The sequence below is a fragment of the Rhinoderma darwinii genome, chromosome 3, assembly GCF_050947455.1.
Source record: "Rhinoderma darwinii isolate aRhiDar2 chromosome 3, aRhiDar2.hap1, whole genome shotgun sequence".
In the NCBI taxonomy this organism is placed as follows: domain Eukaryota; kingdom Metazoa; phylum Chordata; class Amphibia; order Anura; family Rhinodermatidae; genus Rhinoderma; species Rhinoderma darwinii.
In genome coordinates this window covers 5,326,411-5,351,576 of record NC_134689.1, presented here as the reverse complement: position 1 = coordinate 5,351,576, position 25,166 = coordinate 5,326,411, and the positions used below count along the sequence as shown (strand labels likewise).

The following is a 25,166-nucleotide window of genomic DNA, read 5'->3' as shown; positions in this document are numbered from 1 at the left end:
GTTTTATGCGATGCAGTTTAAAGTTGCCAGAAAATAAGATCAGTGACAGCGATATTGATGCGGAAACTGCGTTGAAATCCGCTCCAAGAAAAAAAAACAAAAACACACCACACCCCGAATCTCCCTCCATTGATTTTAAAATGGGAGGTGGAGCCGAAAAAGAAAGCGGCATGCCCGATCCTGTAGTGGCTTCCACCTCTAAACCTCCATTGAAATCAGTCAGTGCCGCGCCATTCTGTAACCAAAAACGGCCGTGATCGCTGCAATTGCTTAATAACAAAAAACAGCAAAAAAAACCCCCAAAAAAACAAAACAGAAAACCGCAGAGGACGCCGGGGAAAAACGTGACATTTTTCCCGCAGCGCGGGCAGGAATCCTGAGGCTAGAAATATATCCGGCTCCCACAGAATCAGGTCATGTTTGTTTAAATGCAGCCTTAGTTGATGACAATATACTTCCCAGTGTGCCCCGGGCCGAACCACGGCTCCCAGCGTGCCCCGGGCCGAACCACGGCTCCCAGCGTGCCCCGGGCCGAACCACGGCTCCCAGCGTGCCCCGGGCCGAACCACGGCTCCCAGCGTGCCCCGGGCCGAACCACGGCTCCCAGCGTGCCCCGGGCCGAACCACGGCTCCCAGCGTGCCCCGGGCCGAACCACGGCTCCCAGCGTGCCCCGGGCCGAACCACGGCTCCCAGCGGGCCGAACCACGGCTCCCAGCGTGCCCCGGATCCCAGCGTGCCCTGGGCCGAACCACGGCTCCCAGCGTGCACCGGCTGCCTGTGTTCTATACAACTTGCGCCCATTCCCACCATTATACAGTAAAGGCCTCCACAGACTCGAGTCTTCATTTCAGTCTTTATTCACATGTGACCTCGGTCCCGGCTCTGATCTCACGGCTTCACCAGGATTTGGCTGCTCTTCAGCCTCCCCCGTGATTTCAGGAATTTCATAAGTCCCTGCCTCCTCCTCCAGGTGGGCCGCACGCCGTATTCATGCTCCGGGGTGTCCTCCGCCAGTACCAGCCCTGGGCTGTCCGCCTGCGGGGTGTCTAGAACGACACGCGGATCCACCCGTCTCCTGGAAAGCGGCGTCTGACTCTCCGCTGCGCCGGGTGAGGGCGGGGGGTTCTGTTGTGGACTGGTCTCTGGAGTCTGTATATCAGGGGGGCTGGGGGTGTTCCTGCATGAGCGCCCCTCCGGGCTGGGTGGAGAAGCGGGCACCGGTGGCGTGGGTACGGTCACGTTTTGCTTTGGCCGCCTCTTTGATGAGCAGAACGACGGAGTCTCCAGAATATCAGCAGCTGAAAACGATAAGGAAGGAAATTTACAGACGCTCGGCTTCCTCCCCTGCGCGCCGGCGCGGCTGTGTACGCTGCTGTTGTTGGAGACGTGGTGGTGGCGGCGGTGCCGACGAGCCGGGAAGCGCAGCTCTACCACCTGATCGAACTGTGGAGTCACCTGCGGAAGAGAAAGTACGGTCAGTGCCAGACGCGATCAGCGCAACAGGAAGGAGCTTTATAGAAGAGAATCTTTATTGCTTTTATTTTTTCTATCACTTTATGGGTAGGAGCGCGCACGGCGTAAACACGCGGAAAACCCGCGGCGTATTACAGAAGCAGCAGCGCGGGTGACATTTTAACAGATCTCGTCGCCAGGCAACGGAAAAATGCAGCCGGAAAAAACGCACACAGATTGACCCGCGGCGCGGTTTCTTCAGCGTCTGCGTGTCAATTAATGCTGCGGAATCGCTGCTCTCGTGTTGCAGGTTTTCCCATTGAATTCAGTGCGCCGCTTTACCCCTCCCCCCCGACCGGAATTCCGGGCCCTAATGACCGAGCTATTTTTTTCGTTTTTCCATCGTTACATTCGAAGCGCTATAACGGTTTTATTTTCACGTGGACGCGGCTGCATGAGGACTTTTTTTTTGCGGGAGGAGTTGTATTTTTCAATGGCGCAGTTTTGGGGTATATAGAATTTTTTTATTTACTTTTTTTTGCTCTATGCGTTTTACATTTACGCCGATTACTTTGCGGCATAAATAACAAGCTACCTTTATTCTATGGGTCGGTACGATTACGGCGATATCACGTGTGTAGGAGGTTTTTTTTATGTTTTTTACGACTGTCGCACAATAAAAAACACTTTTGAACTAAAAATTATTTTTTTTTTGCATCGCCGCTTTCCAAGAGCCGTAACTTTTGGATTTTTCCGTCAATGTCGCCATATGAGGGCTTGTTTTTTTTGCGGGACTTTATTGCTACCAGTTTGGGAAAAAAGTAGCAATTTCACCGTTGTTTTTTGAGGTTTTTTTTAGGCCTTTGTTAGGGCCCCCGGCTGCCATGGCATCCCATCGGATGTCGGCAATTGCCGGCCGCTGATGGGTGGGAGAGGAAGCTCCCACCCCCTCTGCAAACAACTCAAATGCAGCGTTCGCTAATGACCGCGGCATTTGAGGAGTTGAACGGCCACGATCGAAGTAAACTTCGATCGCTGCCGTTGTAGCAGGAGCCCGGCTGTCATCAGACCCGTGCAGGATGTTGATTAGGCCGCCGTAAAAAGGCATATCGGCTGTCATTAAGGGGTTAAACCTGCAACAAAGTGGTTGTGTGTGGCGATATTTGCGGCAGAATCACAGCGATTCCACCACAAAAAAAAAATGTAAAAAAAAAAAAAAAAAAATCGCAAGTAAGAAAATAAATAAAGTTATACTTACCCAGAGTTCACTGCTGCTTCTCAAGTCCGGCCTCCTGGGGTGACGTTTCATCCCATGTGACCGCTGCAGCCAATCACAGACTGCAGTGGTCACATGGCCCGCAACGTCACCCCAGGAGGCTGGACTGCGCGCAGAGAAGGGGGGGGGGGGAGAATGCAAGTTTTTTTTCTTTTTCCGGCGCTTCTTTGTGCAGCGGGAATTCCACCGGAAAAAATAACCAAAATGTGGTGCGATTTTTCAGAGGGAAATTCCCTGGGTGTTCAGGGCGGATACGCCGTGCAGCTTGACGTCGTGCGTGTTCCTACCCAAAAAGGGAAAAATAAAAAGGTATTTGAACTTCTGTTTTCATCTTTGTGCGATTCATACCCACTCCCATCAAGCCCTGCCAAAGGAATAGGAGCACCAAGATGGCAGACCAGGAGGCCGCCTTCATTAGGCTGCCATGACAACCACTGGCACCCCGAGGGGGCTTCCCCCCCCCCCCACTTTTTAATGGCCGAGATACCGCAGTTGATAGCTTAGGCCCTGTTTACATGGCGGATTTTGCATGGCAGGTTCCGGCGCAGAATGTGCGGGCAAATTTTTTCAGTGTAAACATACCCACTCGGCCGCTACAGTGAGGTGTCGGATGTAACGTACAGCATGTACCGGAAGCGTATGGAGCGGGCTCAGCCCATGATCCGCATGTACCGGCAGCGTATGGAGCGGGCTCAGCCCATGATCCGCATGTACCGGCAGCGTATGGAGCGGGCTCAGCCCATGATCCGCATGTACCGGCAGCCCATGATCCGCATGTACCGGCAGCCCATGAGCCCGCTCCATACTACTCCTCCTATTGACTAGGACGTACAGTTATATCAAACGTCGGTAAAATTGATGGCATATCCTTAAGAGCCGCCGCCGATTTACTGATTGAAGGGGCCGCGGCGCTCCAACAAGGACAGGCTATCAATTGTAAAGATCCGCAAAACCCCTTTAAGTCGGAGAACCCCTTATACTTATCACAGGGCCGCAGCCGAGACCCCCAGCGATCAGATATAATCTGTAAGGGAATTCAGCAGCAAAATGTTCAATTTCCCTGCAGCGCCACCACAGGAAAAATTAAGTATTACATGATGCCCATCCAAAATAATGCAGTGCACGTACCGCCGAGTCCTCCAGATTGGGAGACGCTCTTTGTGGCTGCTCTCTAATAGAGGAGGGTCCTGTAAGGTGGACCCCCCCTCTAATAACTCAGATCCCCTAATAGGGTGTATGAAAATGTTTAATCCAGACCCCTTTAGGTCGGGCCATAGACTTATGTTTGTGTCTACAACCAATGTTCACCTTCGATCAAATTGAGCCAAGAGCGGCCAACGGGAGCGGGCAGTGTGCGGAGCTGGATAGGCGCAGCGGCCCATTCTTACTCGCTAAGAATACAATACATCCAGTTACCCAAGAGGTGGAGGCGTCGTGGTCCAGGGGTTTGGTGGCGACACATTTGGTCTTCTCGGCTTTAGGCGGAGCAGCCCCATACTCATGGACCGGACCCTCCTGCGGGCTCTCCAGGAAGACGAGGCGAGGTTTACGCGGGTTACATGCGGTCCGTTTCTTGGGCGGCATCAGCACTGAGAAGCCGAGGCAGTGAGTACCACATGATGAGACGGCGCGGAGGATCGGCTGGACGCAGGAACACGGCGGCCGCAGCTCCACATCTAGAAAAATAACACCAGACATTATAACGGACACAATTTTGTCGGATTTGAGGGGAGGAATCGCGCTACGTGCAACGCCGTGCTCCCCATGAAAACAACGGAACCTAACGTAGGTCAATAGAGCGCCGGTGGTATCCGAAGTCCGACAGATCCGGCGCTGCGTCCGTTATAATGGGAGGATACCCATTCAAATGTCAAACCGCCGCACAGGCCGTATCCAACCGGTTTAACCGACGTCCTATGAAATCGGTTCAAGAAAAAGGAAATAAGATAAAGATTCTAGAACGTTGGAGTGAGCGCATTTCTTCCTTAAAGGGGAAGCGCTCCGTAATAGTCCAGTCATCCGGGGAGCCCCGTGAGCGCAGGGCGCCACCATTTACTTGGTCGTGAAGGTTTTTTTCCAAGCACGGAAATCCGACGAGACCAAGCGCACGCTACCGCGCCAAACTAACGCCAGCAGGTGACCGACCAAAAAAGTTGCTGCAACTGCTGCGCAATAACCACCGACGACGACACGCAGAGGGTCAGTTACCGCCTATGACACACATACATACATATATATATTTATTACACACACAACAATAAACTGTATCTATATACATTGTATATATATATATATGTTCTACGCATGCATTCGCCAACGCAGTCTCACCCGGCTGCCGGGATCAGACAGCCTCCTCCCCCCCATACATCCCCGCCTCATCACCTGAAATTCCCGGTAGATCTCTCACTCTCAGCGTCCCCTCCGTTCACACCGGCCAGCGCAGTCTATCATTGGACGCTCATCACGACTCTCACCTCCCATTGGCCGAGCTTTCGCGTTGTCCTAACGGCCGCACACTGATTGGCCGCTCTGGACAGGCTTTCCGATTGGCTGAACGGTACTGACGTCAAACGCAGTCGGACATCATTGGTTAGAATCGGTCATGTGACGCGACGTGCCGCAAAGCGCGCAAATTCAAACTGCTGCAGGAACTGATAGAGGGGAGCGGTGAAGAGATGGCGCTGTATATATAGAAGCTCCGGTACAGTGTGGAAGTTGCCCAGCGGCTGTGGGGCGGGTGGTCGGTGGCCACTGGGGGCGTATATAGACGGGTGTGGGGGTATGGAGCGGTTGTGGGGTGTCACCAGCCTGCGGTGACGTATATGACAGGCCTAGACAGCCTGGAGCGCTCCTTCTGCTTCTATGGCAGAACAAGTCCCAGCATGCTTTGCTGTCCACTCTCTTGCCCAGGCCGTGCTGGGACTTGTGGTGCATCACATAGGAGTGGCTGGGTATATATGACTGTATGGGGTATTGGGTATATAATCTCTCCAAAACTACAACTCCCATCATGCCCTGACTGATAGACACATGTCAGCAGCTGCAGTGATTTTAAAGGGCCAGTCCCACAATTCCTTTTTCTATGATGTCATCAAGATCTCCAATCATCCTACATGTCACATGTTCACACGTCGGACGTGCCGTAGACAAATCTGTTGCAGATTTTTTTCAGAAAACCTGCGGTTGAAATTTTTCCGGTGATTCCGCACGTGTGTTAACCCCATGGTGAGGTCCCGTTCACGCGTTCCGGGTTTTGACAAATCTACTTTTTACATTCGGATTTGCTGTGGATTTCGCCCTTTGCATTCCGAATAATGAAATCCGCAGCAATTCCACATAAAACGTTTGGATTTTGTGTCCACAATTTGTCGCAGATAAATGGGAAAATCCCTATTTATGTTCAGCTACTAGAAACCCGTCCTCACCTAAAACTTCTCACAGCTGGGGCTTTGTTACAATATGTCCAGTCTAGACAATCCTCTGTGAGCTAAACATCCCTCTCCTGTCCTGATTTAGTCCTGGTTTGTTACATTAAATCAGTGCATGTAAAATGTATCAGTCCTGAGCCTGGGCTGTTTACCTCAGAGGATTGTCCAGACGGGATACAACTGTAACAAACCCTCAGCTGTGAGAAGTATAAAGCCCTGTTCACACAGAGTTTTGTGCAGGCAGAAAATTCTGCCTCAAAATTCCGTCTGAAATTTTGAGGCAGATTTTGATCTGCCTTCATGCCGTTTTTCGCCCACGGCCATTGAGCGCCGCGGGCAAAAAACGCAGTGAAATATACTTTCTCTGCCTCCTGTTGATGTCAATGGGAGGTCCGAGACGTAAACGCCCGAATATAGGGCACGTCGCTTCTTTTTCCCGCGAGCCGGTTTTTCTGCTCGCGGGGAAAAAATGCCTCCAATTGAAATCAATGGGAGGCGTTTTTTTGGCACGTTTTCCGAAGCGGTTTCCTCGTCAAAAAACGTGTCAAAAAACTTTGTGTGAACGGCCTTGGGGTATGTTCACAGCCTGAAAAATCCGATTCTGAATCTGCCTCCAAAATCAGCGCGTTTTCCACACTGATCACAAAATACACGCTGATCTTGACCGTTTTTATTTTGAATGCGTTTTTTGGCGCTTTTTATCACGCAAAACGGCACTGAAGACATTTTGTCACTGTTTTTTTTTTGCCTTCCGTTTGATTTCCATTGAGCTTTCAGCCGCGCTCCGCACGTTTTGGGGTTTTTTCAGCGCCGTGTGAACGTATGATTCCCATATAAAACAATAGGAAGAAAAATAGTCACTTTCCACGCGGATTCCGACGTGATCAAAAGCATCCTAATCGGCGTGTAAAAACCGCTGTGTGAACAGGTCAGGAGTCCGTACGGATTTCCACTCTAGAGGTAAACAAGAATGTTCCAGTCACTGACAGCAAGCATAAATCTTAAACCACTAAGTATATTAGAAAGTTGCAGGACCGGTCAGGACTCACGCAGCAGTAACTTCAGCAGTCACGACATGCTGGGAGTTGTAGTTTCACAACAGACTGAGATCTACAGACCACTCCTCTAATTACTTTATCTGTTCCTGGGAAAGCTGGGTGACTGCAATTGCAGTTTTGACAGTGGTTATCACTCCGCTTTTCTAGACTCCTGATTGGCTAATCTGTGCAGCAAAACATCCCCCAGCCCATATTAATGCAGAATTTCCAGCTATGGGGAAAGCTGGGTGACTGCTCTCGCTGCTCCCACTTTTCTTACTTCTCCCGGTCTCGTTTTTTTCCCCTTTTTCAGGATCGGTTTTTCCAATGGCTTCCACTTCTGCATCGGCATCATGAGATCAAGCCCCCGCAGGCCACTTATACTGAGAAGACGTCGGTTAAACCTTCCCAATCAAGATGCCGCCCGCAGCGCAGGGAATCCCGAACAGAGGCCGACCGCCATAAATGGCGCAGTAGAAAATCGAAAGCAGGATTTGGGTCGCAGCACCGGCCTTAAAGGGAGCCCCGAGGTCATCGAGATTGTGAGCGAGGCTCCGGAGGAAATCTTGGCCGATCCAAGCCAAGGACCAGGAAATGCTGCAACAAGTTCTGCTCCACGATCTCCTGCTGAGCCCCCCGGTCTCTCTGGGGTCAAGGTTATGGGTCACCCCACCATCCCTGATACCCAGCTAGTCGTTATCCCCCCGGATTCGGATGTTGAGAGTATTATCCAGGCTCTGACTGTGCGGGGGAAGCAGAGCGGCGGCCCCAACAAGTTTATCCTGATCGCTGGGAGCAGCTCCTTCCACACGCAGATCGAGAAACTGGGGCTCCAAAGCAAAGCGGAAGAAATCGAGACCCTACAACTGGAGGCTCCCCCCGCGTCTCCCCCTCATCAGATCAAAGAGGAGGAGAAGACTGGTAAATACGTCGCTGCTTCATCATCGTGTTTCAATTCTTCACCGTCTTCAAGATCTCTTCTTGTTGTCAGTGAATGGGAATATTCTAGTGTACATTCAGAAAACCTGTCCTGCTCTCAAAGCTGCATTTTGTTACACTGTATCGTGGGCTAACCGCTTCCGATAGAAAGTGACAGATACGCTGCTACATTTAGTTCAGAGGGTTTCCTAGGTTTAAACATTGTAACAAACCCTCAGAGCAGAGCGGCACAAATCCCTCCTGCCTGGTCTCTAGGCTGATATCTACACTGATGCATTGTAACAAATCAATGCGCTGCATAAAGAGGACTGGGGGGGGGGGTAATGGGGTTGAGATAATGAGTTATCCTTTTCATTGACAGCCAGCAGAGATCTTGCAATTAGTGAAGTATTGCAACGTAAATTATATTAGAAAGTTGTAGAAGTTTTCATTATACAGTGATAACTAAACGTCTATAAAAAAAAAAAACCTTTTGACATGTCAGAAGTTTTGATCGGTGGGGGTCCGAGCACTGAGACCCCCACCGATCGCTGAAACGAAGCGGCAGAAGTCGTGTGAGCGCTGAGCAGCTAATTTTCTGATCGGTTTGGCTCGGGGCGGTGTACGGACTCCTAGACTTTCTATTCAGCCCGTACACTGGTCCAAGGACAGCCGATCAGACACGAAGCGGCACCGCGCTCCACCGATTCTGCCGCTTCGTTTTAGCGATCGCTGGGGGTCTCTGTTCTCGGACCCCCCCACCAATAAAAACTTCTGACATGTCAAAAGCTTTTTTTAGAAGTTTAGTTACTGTTTAAACTTTGACTTAAGAGCAGCTGTCACCCCGACTCCCCCATCAGAGGATAAGTGGCTGACTGTCAACTCTGGTGCCGCTTATCCAGTAGTGAAACCGGATCACACCAACCATCGTCCAACCTTCGATGTTTGACAGACCCCATAGGCTTAGACTTTCTGATGTCGGCTCGTTTGCATTTCTTGTTTCATCAGCGACTTCTAAGGAGGGGCAGGAACTGGATGAAAGTCTGACCAACATTCACTGGCTGGAGAAAATGAGCTCCGACGGACTGGGACCGTGTGACCGCAAAGCCGAATCTTCAGAGAAAGAGAACTGCAGTCCTGGGATGGACTCCCTGAAGGTGAATTTCCGGCTGGGAGTAGTTGTAGGTCTCTGCGTTTGCTAAACTAGAGGGGGCCGTCTAATGGGACCGTGAACTACCACTCAGTTTATTGAGAGGACGCAAGAATCCTTAAAGGGGTATTCCCATCTTGGACATTAATGGCATCTCCGCAGGATAGTGGCCTTAGCCTTGCGACAGAAGGTAAGACCCCATTCTAGGTGCGGGTGCCAGAGGTGGGACCCACTTCAATCGGACATTTATGGCCTTTTCTGTGGATATGCTTTAATTGTCCTAGATGGGCATAGCCCTTTAAAGGAGTCACGTGACTATTTTTTTCTGGCGCCCTGACCGGGGTGTTTATTTAGTAGCTACAATTTTGCCCCCACTAGTTCACTATTGAAAGGGAACCTTTTCATAGAGAAGTTGTTCTCATTTTCTCACTCTCTTGCGCCCTCAGGTGGAGGAAGAAGAGAGTGCAGCCTCTAAGCCGTGGCAAGTCAGCACCTTCGAGCGTCCTCCGTACTCCTACATGGCCTTGATCCAGTTCGCCATTAACAGCATGGCTTCCAAGAGGATGACCCTGAAAGACATCTACACGTGGATCGAGGATCACTTTCCTTACTTCAAACACGTGGCCAAGCCTGGCTGGAAGGTATTGTATGCGGACAGTGTGTGATGGATAAAGATGGAGTCGTCCTCCGTATCCGCCGATCATCTCTGGATATTATATATTGTTCCTCCACAGAATTCCATCAGACACAACCTCTCCCTACATGACATGTTCGTGCGCGAGAGCCCCGACAATAACAAGATTTCCTATTGGACGATACATCCCCAAGCCAACCGCTACCTGACCCTCGATCAGGTATTCAAGGTATGTTTATGTATAGCCTCCATCTCCTCAGCCGGCCATAGACGTAACCAATGACCGTATTAACGTGTAGCACTAATTGTCTATGATACTAACAACCATCAGTCGGAACACTCCTCTTTTATACTTAATCATGTACTGTTCCTGGGTTACATCCTGTATTATACTCCAGAGCTGCACTCACTATTCTGCTGGTGGCGTCACTGTGTACATACATTACATTACTTATCCTGTACTGATCCTGAGTTATATCCTGTATTATACTCCAGAGCTGCACTCACTATTCTGCTGGTGGCGTCACTGTGTACATACATTACATTACTTATCCTGTACCGATCCTGAGTTATATCCTGTATTATACTCCAGAGCTGCACTCACTATTCTGCTGGTGGCGTCACTGTGTACATACATTACATTACTTATCCTGTACTGATCCTGAGTTATATCCTGTATTATACTCCAGAGCTGCATTCACTATTCTGCTGGTGGAGTCACTGTGTACATACATTACTTATCCTGTACTGATCCTGAGTTACATCCTGTATTATACTCCAGAGCTGCACTCACTATTCTGCTGGTGGAGTCACTGTGTACATACATTACATTACTTATCCTGTACTGATCCTGAGTTACATCCTGTATTATACCCCAGAGCTGCACTCACTATTCTGCTGGTAGAGTCACTGTGTACATACATTACATTACTTATCCTGTACTGATCCTGAGTGACATCCTGTATTATACTCCAGAGCTGCACTCACTATTCTGCTGGTGGAGTCACTGTGTACATACATTACATTACTTATCCTGTACTGATCCTGAGATATATCCTGTATTATACTCCAGAGCTGCACTCACTATTCTGCTGGTGGAGTCACTGTGTACATACATTACTTATCCTGTACTGATCCGGAGTTATATCCTGTATTATACTCCAGAGCTGCACTCACTATTCTGCTGGTGGAGTCACCGTGTACATACATGACATTACTTATCCTGTACTGATCCGGAGTTATATCCTGTATTATACTCCAGAGCTGCACTCACTATTCTGCTGGTGGAGTCACTGTGTACATACATTACATTCCTTATCCTGTACTGATCCTGAGTTACATCCTGTATTATACTCCAGAGCTGCACTCACTATTCTGCTGGTGGAGTCACTGTGTACATACATTACATTCCTTATCCTGTACTGATCCTGAGTTACATCCTGTATTATACTCCAGAGCTGCACTCACTATTCTGCTGGTGGAGTCACTGTGTACATACATTACATTACTTATCCTGTACTGATCCTGAGTTATATCCTGTATTATACTCCAGAGCTGCACTCACTATTCTGCTGGTGGAGTCACTGTGTACATACATTACATTACTTATCCTGTACTGATCCTGAGTTACATCCTGTATTATACTCCAGAGCTGCACTCACTATTCTGCTGGTGGAGTCACTGTGTACATACATTACATTACATTACTTATCCTGTACTGATCCTGAGTTACATCCTGTATTATACTCCAGAGCTGCGGTCACTATTCTGCTGGTGGAGTCACTGTGTACATACATTACATTACATTACTTATCCTGTACTGATCCTGAGTTACATCCTGTATTATACTCCAGAGCTGCACTCACTATTCTTCTGGTGGAGTCACTGTGTACATACATTACATTACTTATCCTGTACTGATCCTGAGTTACATCCTGTATTATACTCCAGAGCAGCACTCACTATTCTGCTGGTGGAGTCACCGTGTACATACATGACATTACTTATCCTGTACTGATCCTGAGTTACATCCTGTATTATACTCCAGAGCAGCACTCACTATTCTGCTGGATTTTATTGGAAACAGTCAGTTTCCTAGTTAGTTGTTCCTACATCATATGACTGTACAATGTCTGTTGTAAAGATGACACTTGCCAGAATGGTTATTACCAGACAAGCTTTCTGCAGACACTGAACAAGCAGAATTTTCTCTTCTGAATTCTGCATAATTGTGAGTTCAGCTCTGGAGTATAATACAGGCTGGACACTATTACATATGACATTATTTGTAGGTACATCTTGTGATTCAGGACCGGATTTGTATTAATTCTTCTTTTCTGTCCCCTCGCTCGGCCGCGCTCTTCAGGTTTCCAGCTCCACGTCCGCCGCAGGCAACGAACCAGTAAGAATTTCTGTGTTTGGTCTCTACGAGATCCTGATATTTTCCAGGACTTGTATGTCCCTCACCATTGAGGGGGTCATGTAGATAAATCCTAATCATTGTATGAAGAAAGCTTCCTAATATACTTTTGTTTTGATTCATTTTCATGATCTCTGCTTTCTGTGAGGGAATAGAAACATGAATTGTTTACATCCAGATAATAAGATGTTCTTGACCCAATGCTTCTCACTGCTGAGGGTTTGTTACAATTGTATCCAGTCTAGACAATCCTCTGTGAAGTGAATACAACCGCAGCACAAATCTCTCACCTGTCCTGATGGTTTGTTACAATGTATCAGTCTGGGCAGTTTTACTCGCAGAGGATTGTCTACAATGTATCAGTCTCGCAGAGGATTGTCTAGACTGCATAGAATTGTTACGAACCCCCAGCTGTGAGAAGTTTTAGGTCAGGATGGGTTTTCAGCCTCTGGATGTAACCAAGAATGTTCCTGTTCGCTGACGGCAAGCAGAGGTCTTGAAAATGGTGAGGAATTCAAACACAAAGTATATTAGAAAGTTGCAGAACTTCCATTTTACAAGGAGTTAGTTTTATTTCTGTCGCCGTAATGGGATTTGTGTACGTCGGGTGGATTTATTCTCGTCCTTCCCTAGCAGCAGCAGAAAAGACAGATCCCGGAGCCGAGCAAGAACCTGCAGAGCGTCGCACCGAACGCCAAGGGTGAGTTCACGTCTTATTCTTCACAGCTTCAGGCCTGTAAACCTGAGCCTGACCCGAAAACCTGCTTCCCCTCCCCCAGCTCCGGAGCGAAAGATGAAACCTCTGCTGCCGAGGATCGACTCCTACCTGATCCCCGTGCAGTTTCCGGTGACGCAGCCCCTGATATTCTCTGCAGTGGAAACATTTAATCCAGATCCGGGGGCTTCTGATGGACCCCGCAGCAGCAAACGCGTCAAGATCGCCCCCAAGGTTAGTGCAAGTGCCGGACCACCCCGCTGTCCTGCGAGGGGTCACCCAAAGAGCAGCTCAAGAGGGGCTTAAAAATAAGACTGAATATGAGGGGGAATAAATCCGTATCAGGCCCGAGTCACACGAATGTTGTATGACGTCCGGACAGCGCACGGACTCATGCAATTCAATGGGGCTATTCAGATGTGCGTTGTCTTTCACGCAGCGTGTCGTTGCGTGAATCTCACCGCATGTCCTATGTTGGGCCGTTTTGCGGACCACGTCGCCCATTGAAGTGTATGGGTGCGTGAAAATCACGGACGGCACACGGACGTCGTACATGCGCTGTCCGTGATTCACGCACCAGTTGCTAAAAAAAAAAATATGCACCAACATAAAAAAAACTGATGCCACACGGGACTGCAACGCATGAAAAACGCTGCCTTTTTTTTGCGGACGCAAAACGGACACGTTCGTGTGAAACTGGCCTTAGGCTGTGTTCACACAGGGCCCATATGCTGCGTAAAGGTTCACACCGCAGGGAATCCCGGATGTAAAACCTCAACAAATAGTTTTTCGGTTTTACCTCCCCATTGAATTCAATAAGGAAAACCCGCAACAGAAAGGCAGCGACCCCGCAACGTAATTGACAATGGATTAAAAAAAACCGCAGCGCAGGTCAATCTGTGAACGTTTTTGTTTTTTTTACCGTGGGTGCGGTTTGTTCGGATCTCATCCACTCTTTTCCAGCACTTTTCTGGAGGACGGCTTTACAATTTTTTTCGTACCGATAATCATCCAGTAACACAGAACGCTTGATAATCCAGCACCTACTGGGTCCCACGAATGCCGGATTAAAGGATTGGTTCTTTTAGGGATTTTACATTAATTGTCTTTCCTTATCCGAATGCAGTACCAGACACAGCCACAAACATATGGACGTCGCTGTGTCGGCCGCTGCAGATAAAGAGTCCTCCCTACTGGCCGGGACCCCTACCAATCATGGCCTAACCTACTTTACACGTGGTCATGTGATTAGTTTAAAGGGCCGGTGTCCAGTCTTATATAAATAAAACGTTCTGCTACTATCTAATAGACTTTGTTGAAATTGTTTTCACCATCTCTGCTTTCTGTCAGTGAATAACCATTCTTGTGTACATTCTGAGGCTGAAAACCAGTCTTGACCTAATACATCTCGCAGCTGAGGGTTTGTTACAACCGTATCCAGTCTAGATAAACTAGTTACATTTTTTTTATTTTTTTTTTTTAATTCGTTTATTCAAAATATCACATACAAAGTATTTCAGCAATTGGATATTACATGACAGTATCAGCGATGACATTGCATAAGATATCAACATTGACATATTTACATGTATTATGTTAACAGAACTTCCAATTGCCGATCACATAAGGAAATGCAGGAGCGTTATCAATTTATTTCGTAGGTCTGAAACGAAAACATTAACCAGATAGAACAAAACAACAAGTCGCCCATGTCGCGTTATAACATCACGGACTGTATCAATATCTCATATCTTACTTGGGAGTACGGAAGTTGGTTCATCCCGCCATGACATGAGTGCTGACGACCCTGACCTCCAACCACTGACCCCACACTCCCTGAAACTTGTCTGGGCAGCCCCTGTGGGAATATACCAGCTGTTCATAAGTAACCACAGTATCAACCAGCGATTTCCACGCGGCTATTGATGGAGCGGTGTCTGCCATCCAATGCATGGCTATTGTCTTCCTAGCTAGAAATAAAGTTTCTTTTATAAAAATCCCAGTGTGATGTGTCCAGTGTGATGTGTCCAGTGTGATGTGTCCAGTGTGATGTGTCCAGTGTTCTTCGTCTATAAGTCCCAATAAAGCTATTTTCGGGGAGAACGATAGAGGGCCAGGCAATAATGGAGTGAGAACGTCATAAACCTTCGTCCAAAATATCGATATGAATGAACATTCCCACATGAGGTGCCAAAAATCTGCCTCTAATTGCCCACATCTATGGCATGCTGGAGTGGGTAGTCTGCCCATACGGTGTAATCTGACCGGGGTGAGATAAGCTTGCTGTACGACGTATAACTGGATACGTTTATTATTTATAGCCGGGGGTACTGGTAAGTGTAAGATGTTAGTCAGATCTTCCGAAGAAAGGTCTGGTATTTGCGATTTCCATTTAGTCAGAACCGGAAGTGGAGCAGAATTGATTTTAGCTAGAATCAGATGGGTATATAGAGCCGAGATAAGACCCTTAGGACCTTGTGATTTTAGTATGCCAATAAGAGGGTATGCGGATATGAGCGAGGAATGAGGTGGGAATGGAGTCTGTATGGCACGGCGTAACTGCAGGTATTTAAACCATTGTAAGTCTGGAGTTTGATACGTCTCTTTGACTTGTAGGAATGTAAGTATCAGACCGTTATCATACATATCTCCCAAACCAGCAATGCCCATATCTTGCCACCCCCCGTGTATCGTCCAATAATTGTACGTGTGGTAATGTAGGATTATGCCACAGAGGAATCTCTGGAACCGTACCAGTGTAGGTGAGTATTTTTTTGGTGCTCGCCAAACCGTCAGTGCCAGAACATGCATAGGAAGTAGTTCAGTATGGGGAGTAAATTTAGGGTATTCCAGAAAACTGATCAGGCTACGTCCCCTAACCAGGGAGGCTAGGTAGTAATCTGTGTCAGACCGAGGTGAATCTCCCACCCAATCCCGGATATTACGAAGTTGACCAGCCAGGTAGTGCAGGTAAAAGTCCATCAAGGCCATTCCCCCTTCACGTTTTGGTCGTTGCAATGTGGCTAAATTGAGTTTAGACCTGGAGGAGCCCCATATGAATTGTATGATTAAGGGATTTAAAGAACGATACAGGGACTACAACGGGCATATGTTGCAAAGTATAGTTACATTGAGGCTGAATCACCATCTTGACTAAGTTAATACGACCCGCCACAGATAACGGGAGCTTAGACCATGTCTTAACTTTTTCACCAACCTTATTTAAAACTAGTTACATTTTTACTTGCGCTGATGCATTGTATCAGTCCAGACTGTTTAGCTCACAGAAAATTGACTAGACTGGGCGCAATTATATAACAAACCCTCACCTGCGAGAAGTATTAGGTCAGGACGGGGGTTTCAGACTGCGAATGTAAACCAGACTGTTTCCATTCACTGACAGCAAGCCGAAATCTCAAATAGTGATCCAGTTAAACTTTTCAATGCTTTATTCTCTGTGGTGTAATGTGTATTCGGAGGCTTCCTGGGACTTGTGGTGCTGTAGATTGTATAGTGGGAGAGTATTGATGATTTTTCTATTCCAGGTCGTGTTGGAGACGGAGGAGGCTCCCTTGCTGGCCTCCGCAGCACCGGTTAAGAATGAACCCGACTCCCCGAAACTGCGGCCGACCCTGCCTTTTCGGTGCCAGCGGGTGAAAGGATCGAGGAGGAAGCAGCAACTGGTCACCCCCCGGTCCCTGGAGCCCGAACTGATTCTCCCCGACACTTGCTGCTCAGATTCCGGTTTGGATACAGATTTCTCCTTCCTGCAGGACACACAAGCCCAGGAGGGGGCGTCGCAGCTCACGCCGGACGAGGGCTATTCCTTCAAGACCCCCGTTAAGGAGAAGTTCATGAAGCCCCCCGCTTCATCCACTCCAAGCAAACTGATGAGCGAAGCCGCCTGCCTCCCGCCGTGGGAATCTGACTCCCCGCTCTCCGGTGATCCCATGCCGGAATTCAGCCCCGTCCGAATACCCCGGGGGTCCGCTCTCACCCCCTTTAAGGACAGTTACGGGACTCTCAGTTTTTGGGAGACGCCTTTTAAAGATCTGCCTTATTTTGGTTCCCCAGATTTATTGGGCATTTCTCCCGCTTCCCCTCTGTCGGAACCACTGGACACTCCGACCGCGGCTCGCCAACACAGACGCTGTTCCAAGGAGCTGCAAGTAGGGGGCTCCACTAACCGCTCGCTGCTGGAGGGGCTGGTCCTGGACACAAAGGACGAGAGTCTCAGTAAGATCCTGCTGGACATAAGCTTCAGCGGGATGGAGGAGGACAATGGCGGCGGCACGGACAGCTCTTACTGGGGGCAGCTCTTCAATGAGCTGAGATAGGACCATCGCACCCCCGATCCCCCCGCTTCCCCTACGTTCAGTTATTCTGGTGAAGGGGTTAATCATTACTCGTCCTAGTTACGTTTTATTATCGTATGTACTTCTACAATGACTAGTGCTTCCAAATATCCAATCCTGGTGACAACCAATGGGGGGCGCTATTATGGCTCCCCAGCTTTCCTAGGGTCCTGCATGGCAGTCGTTGTCTAGTTATGCAACAATATGGTGTCAAATAATCTATCACTGCATAACTTTGACATTCTGGGGAAGACGAGTGATCACTAAAGGGTGCCGGTACGGCTCAGAGGTGGGTTAATGCCCAGCTTTCCCAGTGTCCTGAAAGGAGACTCATCGCCCTGCTAATTTACCATTCAGGACCCCCTCTCTTGGAGCAGCCATATTGGTGGTCACCCAGCTTTCCGGAGGGGTATTGAATATGGAGGAGGTGGAAGGATTTGTACAGGTTGTTGGGGTTATTAACACATTTTAAATGATCTATAAAGAGGTTCTGCAGCGGCGGCCGGTTACGTGCCAGCGTCGCTCACCCCATATATATATTTTGGCTATTTCATGCCAATCCTATTTAATATGTAGTTGTGTAAATAGTGTCAATGTTCTGTCCGGCGCAGCCGCCATCGCAAGTCACTTTATTCCCCTGTACATTGTTTTATTTAAGGGATTGATGGTTGGAAATGTCTCCGGAGGGTCTCAGCACTGTTGTAGTTGTCATAGGGGCAGGGATGTTTCTGCACTTCCTTTTACTTATCCCATTGATGAACACTACAATCATCCCCTCCCCAGCCTGAACTGGCTGATAACAGGGGACAATAGATTGCATTCACCTGCGCAGCAATTAGAGACTGCGGGTGTACTGTCCCTTTAAATCCCAGTATTTTCCAGTGCTGGTCAGTGTTTGTGCTGCGGGAGGGGGGAGGGGGCGTAGTAACGTATGTGTCACTTATAGAGAAGATTATATAATTGTTATATAAAGTATTAGATCCCAGCCGCTTCCTCGTTAACCCCTGATCGTTCAGTGTAAGATGTAGTGTGTGTATCGTGCTCGTGTTTTATGTTTATATCCGTTACCATGACAACAATGGCGCCCTTCACAACGATTGTCACCCAGCTTTCCCAGACTCCTGAATGATAAATAGACCTGATTATACAGCGACTTGTTGATTTTCCGTTATAGAATCAGTGAAAACTGGACGACGCATCTCTGTGGTGTTCACCCAGCTTTCCCGGAATCAGAAACAGCTGGAAAGACTTAGAGAGACGACTCAATGGTTTATGGGTATTCGCTTTAGGGCAGTTAGTCTCCAACCTGTGGCATGCTGTGAGTTGTAGTTTTACAGCAGTTGGTGACTACCGCCCTAATGCTGAAGAGAATTCTCATAAATCCTCGAATCGTCCTTCGAAAATGACCACAAAATAAAGAAAATATTGGCAGTCGACCATTTAAAATAAATTATGTGAATTATATAATGTTGCAGTTTTTCACATTGGCCACTAGATGTCAGTACAATTGGCTCCAAAACTCCACAAAGCATCTCGTTTTACAGCCTGCTGCAAAATTAAACATTACTACTAGTAGAACCTTCTGCCGTGCTGCCTGAGCCTAGATAAGAAGGCGATCACACTGACAATGGCAAACGGAAGAGCGTACCGGATACTGAAGGAAAAAGAACAGCCCTAAATACGCCTGGCTATAGAAATGACGTGTTCACTGATCCTTATGTTATTGGTGGCAGCCCTTCTCCGCTTCATAACAATGTAAGAGAGGTTGTCACAGCCCCGCCCACTCCAACTAGCATCACTGTATTGTAATATAATCTGGTTTAAGGTTCTTATCTGTAAAACAATATGTACAATTAAAGGGATATTTTAACCCTAATATCGTCTCTGCTGCTTTATTTTCAAGCCCCCCCCCCCCCCTAAACGTATAAAATGTGGCCTGGGATGGCTGATAACAGAGAACAATAGGTAACATTCACAGCAAGCGGAGAAGTCTATGACTTGTTTGGTTGTCGCGCTACTCATCTGGGCTCTGGTGTGGCGGGGGCGATTGATTGGATATATACGAAGGGGTCCAATAAGAAGCTTGTTATGGGGGGAGGGGATGAAGATTTATATTGGGGTTTATACTGGATTTAGAACGTGGAAATTGGGTGGAGTAATCCCTATAAGATCCAGTTATCACCATGTACAACGGAGCTCACCAGTGTCCTTTAAAGTGAACTTCCCCTTTAAGAAAGATTTCTCACTTGATACATTGTTGCTGCTTCTATTGAGGCTTTCCAGCTGTTGCAAAACTAAGGCAGCGTGCTGCGCAATTGTGTCCGGTAAAATCACGGACACGCATTAAAGTCAATGGGTTCTGTCGGCAACCGTTCCGTTATTCCATTGTTCTGCTCTGACGGAGTAGAACGGAACACGGCGAGGCGGGTGTGAACGAAGCCTAAGTTCACGCTACCGTTATTATAAGTTTACCTTCCGTCAGGGGAAGAGATGAACGAGAGTCCAAACGGAAAGCAACGGTTCCGTCAGAATTACCGCTGATTTCAATGCTAATTTTATTTCAGTTGCTTTCCGTTTGTCTCCGTTCGCTAGGTTTCCGTTTTTTTGACGCAAGCAAAAGTGCAGTCTGCAGAACTTTTGCTTCTCTGCAAAAACGCTGAGAAACGAGCGCCACAGGTTTTTTTCTGTCTCCCATTGATTTTACCGTTCATTGAAATTAATGGGGGGCAGATTTTAGGGTGTTTTTTTTTAGCGCGGTTTCTGACGTGGCTTCAGCATCAATCGGTGCCAAAAAATATCAACTCCCAACACGCCCTGATAAGCCACCTATTGAAAAACTACAACTCCCAACATGCCCTGCAACAGCTTAACTCTTGTAACTTTACACCTTCCCAGCTCTTGTCCTACCAGCACCTCCCCTCCCCCTCTTCACCAGGCCGGGCTGTCTCCATGGATACGGCGTAAACAGAGCGTCCGCGCTGCAGGTGATGATGGGAGTGGCTGTCCTTCGATAATCTGGTGAGTTCCTCTAATGACGGGTTATGATACAGGTCAGTGTTATCGTGATTCTGATCCCCTCGATGTTGATTTTAATGGACCTCGGCTGTTTTGCGTAAATATTCACGCCCCTGTATTCTTTACTTTGCCTTCATCAGCTTGTTCGAGAAAATATTACATGACCCATTGAAACGATATAACGAGGGGCAACCAATTTATTGCTTTGATGATCCAAACGCAATTTAAAGGGCAACAACCTTATTTTGCGCCAATGCGCAATCACCTTTTACAGCCGATTCGTTGTGAATGCTCAAAGTTTTCTATTTTTTATGCAGATGAAGCGACATCATTGTATAGTGAACAGGTCTGCAAATTTTTAACATACTTCCTCTTTCAATTCCTCACCGTTTTCTAGATCTCTGCTTGCTGTCAGTGAATAAACTTTCCTGTTTACATCCAGAGGTTGAAAACCTGTAGGGACCTAATACTACTGAAGCTTTATCTTTTTATCCAGTCTAGACAATCCTGTGTGAGCTGAACTCCAGACTGATACATTTTACCTGCACTGATACATTGTAACAAACTATCAGGACAGGAGAGAGATTTATGCTGCTGAGGTGTTTACCTTACAGAGGATTGCTGGAAATAATGGTAACAAACCCTCAGCTGTGAGAAGTATGATGTCTGTAGAGGTTTTCAGTTTCTAGATATAAATAAAGAATGCTTACATTCATTGACAGCAAACGTGTGTCTTGACAATGGTAAGCAATTGAAACACAAAGTATATTGGAAAGCCGCAGAACTTTTTACTTCGCAATGATTACGCTTTATTTGCATAAAACCGGAAGCCCCCTTTAACCTATTGGTCAGTTCGTGGTATGATCACTCCTGTCCTGTTGCAGGTGTAGTCGTCTTTATTGCAGCGACTCGAGTTTTGGCAGTAGAACCGCTACCTGCCTTTTATATCGGCACGGTTGGCAGGTGGGTGAGTTCATAAGAGGACGTTATAATTGTTTGTTACATGGCGGTAATATTAGAGGAGCTGGCGAAAACGGAGAACGAGGAGAAGTGCGAGCGGCAGAACTGGATCACATGACTTACAACTGGAGCGGTGGCTGCATATAGGGGCGTAGCTATAGGGGGTGCACTGGTAGCAAAGCCACATAAGACCCCAGTATTATAAATGGAAGGTGGGGGCCCCCGGTACAGAATTTGCATTAGGGCCCCTGAGCTGCAAGCTGCGCCTCGGACTACATGTACCACCTGTCCGCCACCGTGACCAGCAGGTGTCAAAAGCCGTCAGCGGGGGGCTCCTTCCTGAGACCTCCGACATGCGGTGTGTGAACACGTGAGGAAGAATGCCAAATGCTGTAGTCGTGTGCACGGTCCGTGATTACGGGCACGGACGGCCGTGGAATGTCACCCGCCGCGCTCCCATTATAAAGTATAGGAGCTCAGGCCGTAAATTCAAAAAATAGGAGTCAATTCTACGATTCCCGTAGATGTAAATGTACGGGAAGGTGTCCGCGGGCCATAGAAATGAGTGGATCCGTGTTTTTATCCGCAATTACGGATAAAATGACGGTCGTGTGCATGGGGCCTTATTCATTATTAGGTTGAAAACCCTGCAGTAACCCATGGTGGCCAGATGGTGGCACTGTAAGGCCCAGTTCACATGGAGTTTTATGCCGCTGATTTAGACGTGTTAGAATCGGCACCAAAAAATTTACGAAAACTTTTAGCTTTTAGGCTTGTGGGAAAAAAAAGCGGCATGTTATTTCTAGCTGCGGTTCCACCTCTGACCTCTCATTGAAGTCAATGGGAAGCAAAAAAAAATATTTTTTTTTACCTGCGGTCCTCAATGGCTGTGGGCGAAAAACACGGCAAGAAAGTGCGGACAGGTCAAAATCCTCCGTGTGAACTACGACTAAAATGGAGGTACCAGGTTACCCTGCAGCAGCGCCCCAAAATAATGTTTACCTCCTTTATAGCCACATTACATAGTGATACAAATGCCCAGATACCTAATATATATATATATCGCCACCTGGTGGTTCTTGGTGGTAGTGCAGCACTTTTTAAATGTCCTGTCTGGGCTTGCATGCCTGTATAGCAGTAAGTTGGGGTATTTTGTTTAGTATAACATGAATTCTATAATATACAGGCTTGTGTGCGTATATAGACTGTGTGTGTGTATATATATATATATATATATATATATATATATATATATAACATGGATGGATTGCAGAAAATCACTAGTTAGTCAGGGACAGTTCCATTCATATGAGTGACGTGCCCCACATCTACAGGGCGCTGCCCATTCTCCAATGCCCCTTATTCCCAGTCCTCTCGAGACGCTGTTTCTCAGCCATTTGTCAAGGTGACCTCTGCCCTCCGCAGCGATTTCCATGTAATGATGGCAGAATCCCAGGCCGGGTCCCAGGGGTCTTCCTCCCGTTGGATGGGATCTGGCTGCCATCTCATCTCCCGCTGTTGTCTCTCAGGAATCTGCTGCCTCCTCTTCTGTTTGATGCCATCTTTTGTATGTCTTATATTACACATGTCTTGGTGCCACCAATTAAGTTGATGCAACCCTTGAACTGAACAGCCTGATACATTTTACCTGCACTGATACATTGTAACAAACCATCAGGACAGGAGAGAGATTTGTGTTTCTGATGTGTTTGTCTCACAGAGAATTGTCTAGACTGGATACATTGTAACAATTGTGCCGGGGTTTCAATCTCTGAGTGTAAACAAGAACATTCTCATTCACTATCAGCAAGCGGAGATCTTGCATATGGTGAGGAATTGAAACACAAAGTCAGAAGGATGCAGATCTTTTCGTTATAGATAATACTGGCGTGTCCCTTTAACTGCTAACACTGGCCTCTGCCCTGCGGAGCTTACATCCGTGACCGATGACATCACCAGGTGGCTGCAGTGACATCACTAATGACAGTCGTCAGGTGCAGCAGAGTTGAGGGTGTTCGGTTTAGTTGCTTCTTCTTGTACCTTGAAGATCTATAAAAATTAATTCTCATTGTCTGTTTCCAGGTACCAGGAGCCCCCCAATCCAATACCCAGACCATGTCTTGTACCCCTCACCCCGTTCCTTTACTGTCAGACCCCCCAGTCCACCGCTCCGGCTTCACACCCCGCAGCATCCACAGGATAATATTACAGCACCCGCCTTATACAGATGCAAAGCTGGAGCTGATGAGGAAACTCAGGAGCCCCTCAAGGACACAGCGGCCCCTACCTCTTACCCTGGGCTACCTCAAGTGGCTAGAAGTCAGCCGGCTGCCCCCGCTCCTCCCACTGCGCCAGGACAAACCCCATAACAGCGCTGTATGGAGACAGATCACTGCTACTCCAGTCAGTCCTGGACCCCGGGAGACCATCCCTCCCCCGTCCCGCATGGAGGAGAACACATGGCAAAAATTTGTTTGCTGTAGCGGAATTCGGGGAAGCGAGACGGATTCGAGGATGTTGAGTCTACGGAGCCAAGGACGAGCGCCCCTTACAGACAATCATGGGAATATCCTACCTCCCGAAAGCTTTAGACGGTGAGAGACGTGTAAAACCTTCACACCGTATAGTATAGTAGCAGCGATTACATTTTCTAGTAGTGACAACTACTCTTTTTTTTTTTAAGGAACCGGTGGTTGTCACAGCCCCGCCCCTCATACCAGGCTTGAAATTGATTTGTATAATCTTATTTAAGGGGGCTCTCTAGTGAAAACCCTCGTTTCTCATGTGAATTATTGTATAGGATGTCTGATGTCACTACCGTCTCTGCCTAGATTTCTGAATAATAAAGTTTCAGGTAGAATGTGCCGGGGTCGTCGTGTAGCAGCAATCCAGGATCGGTGAAGATCACAGATCTACATAGCGTTGTAGATTCTGCTCTTGTCACTGAATCTCATCCAGGCTGGTTCTTATACCAGATGTCAGGCTATTGCCAACCAAAAAGGGGAGTTTGGACATTGCCTGTGACATGCTGCGTGCTGCTGCACAATGCACAGTCTGCAGCGTCTCCTGTGCATAACCCAGAACTGTGGCATAGCTGCCATCAGACCCATATTCAGCTGCTCAGCAGTGTAAACACCAGGCAGAGTGACGGAGAGGTTTTTCTTTTCTATATTTTTTGCACATGTTATAGTCGCGGTGATCCTCTTTATTGTAGTCAGGTAGTCAGGAAGGTTCTCACCTCTGATATTGTTTGGACAGATACACGGCCCCAGGTATCACCACTGCGTCGAGATCAGAAGAGACGTCAATCCCTGAGGAGACCGAACTCTACACTGCACCCCAGTTACCCCACAAACCCCGAAAACTGACCCTACAGAACAATTCTCCCGTGTACAATGAAATCCTACAGAAATATCAAGAGCTGCAAAGAGGAACGCGAAGTGTCGCACCTTCTAACAGCAGGATGAGCACCCCGCGGAAAACAACGCAAGTGACGCCAGAGTGACCCCTCAATAGCAGCAAGTGTGGTTTTATAATAAAATCTAGGAATATGTAAAGCTGTGTCACATAATAGGATTAGATACACGGCTCAGCAGACAGTATCACACATGATAGGATTAGATACACAGCTCAGCAGACAGTATCACACATGATAGGATTAGATACACGGCTCAGCAGACAGTATCACACATGATAGGATTAGATACAGAGGCTCAGCAGACAGTATCACACATGATAGGATTAGATACACAGCTCAGCAGACAGTATCACACATGATAGGATTAGATACAGAGGCTCAGCAGACA

The 25,166-nt window shown here is 47.7% G+C and overlaps 3 protein-coding genes across 8 annotated transcripts; 2 read left to right on the top strand and 1 right to left on the bottom strand.

Moving 5' to 3' along the window:
• Positions 1-586: 586 nt before the first annotated feature.
• Positions 587-5,285, bottom strand: RHNO1 (RAD9-HUS1-RAD1 interacting nuclear orphan 1). Of its 4 annotated transcripts, none has more exons than XM_075855745.1 (3): positions 5,204-5,285; positions 4,146-4,405; positions 587-1,456 (listed from the first exon to the last, which is right to left on the bottom strand). In XM_075855745.1, the coding sequence occupies exons 1-3, from the start codon at positions 5,208-5,210 to the stop codon at positions 890-892; spliced, it is 834 nt and encodes a 277-aa protein (XP_075711860.1). In that variant the 5' UTR covers positions 5,211-5,285; the 3' UTR covers positions 587-889. The 4 variants fall into 4 exon arrangements, with proteins under 4 accessions (XP_075711860.1, XP_075711861.1, XP_075711863.1 ...); XM_075855746.1 differs by lacking the exon at positions 5,204-5,285 and adding an exon at positions 5,112-5,200 and having other exon boundaries at positions 588-1,456; XM_075855748.1 differs by lacking the exon at positions 5,204-5,285 and adding an exon at positions 5,058-5,104 and having other exon boundaries at positions 588-1,456.
• Positions 5,286-5,331: 46 nt separating this feature from the next.
• FOXM1 (forkhead box M1) lies at positions 5,332-19,261 on the top strand. 3 transcript variants are annotated; one of them, XM_075855743.1, is made up of 9 exons: positions 5,332-5,430; positions 7,508-8,115; positions 9,121-9,269; positions 9,709-9,903; positions 9,997-10,125; positions 12,262-12,297; positions 12,952-13,015; positions 13,095-13,264; positions 16,576-19,261. In XM_075855743.1, exons 2-9 carry the CDS (start codon positions 7,548-7,550, stop codon positions 17,365-17,367), a joined length of 2,103 nt encoding a protein of 700 aa, XP_075711858.1. In that variant the 5' UTR covers positions 5,332-5,430; positions 7,508-7,547; the 3' UTR covers positions 17,368-19,261. The 3 variants fall into 3 exon arrangements, with proteins under 3 accessions (XP_075711858.1, XP_075711857.1, XP_075711859.1); XM_075855742.1 differs by having other exon boundaries at positions 12,949-13,015; XM_075855744.1 differs by lacking the exon at positions 16,576-19,261 and adding an exon at positions 14,634-15,021 and having other exon boundaries at positions 12,949-13,015.
• A 975-nt stretch (positions 19,262-20,236) lies between these two features.
• TEX52 (testis expressed 52) lies at positions 20,237-24,865 on the top strand. The gene is made up of 4 exons (XM_075855602.1): positions 20,237-20,369; positions 21,285-21,367; positions 23,443-23,954; positions 24,619-24,865. The coding sequence occupies exons 1-4, from the start codon at positions 20,237-20,239 to the stop codon at positions 24,863-24,865; spliced, it is 975 nt and encodes a 324-aa protein (XP_075711717.1).
• The last annotated feature ends 301 nt before the right edge of the window (positions 24,866-25,166 follow it).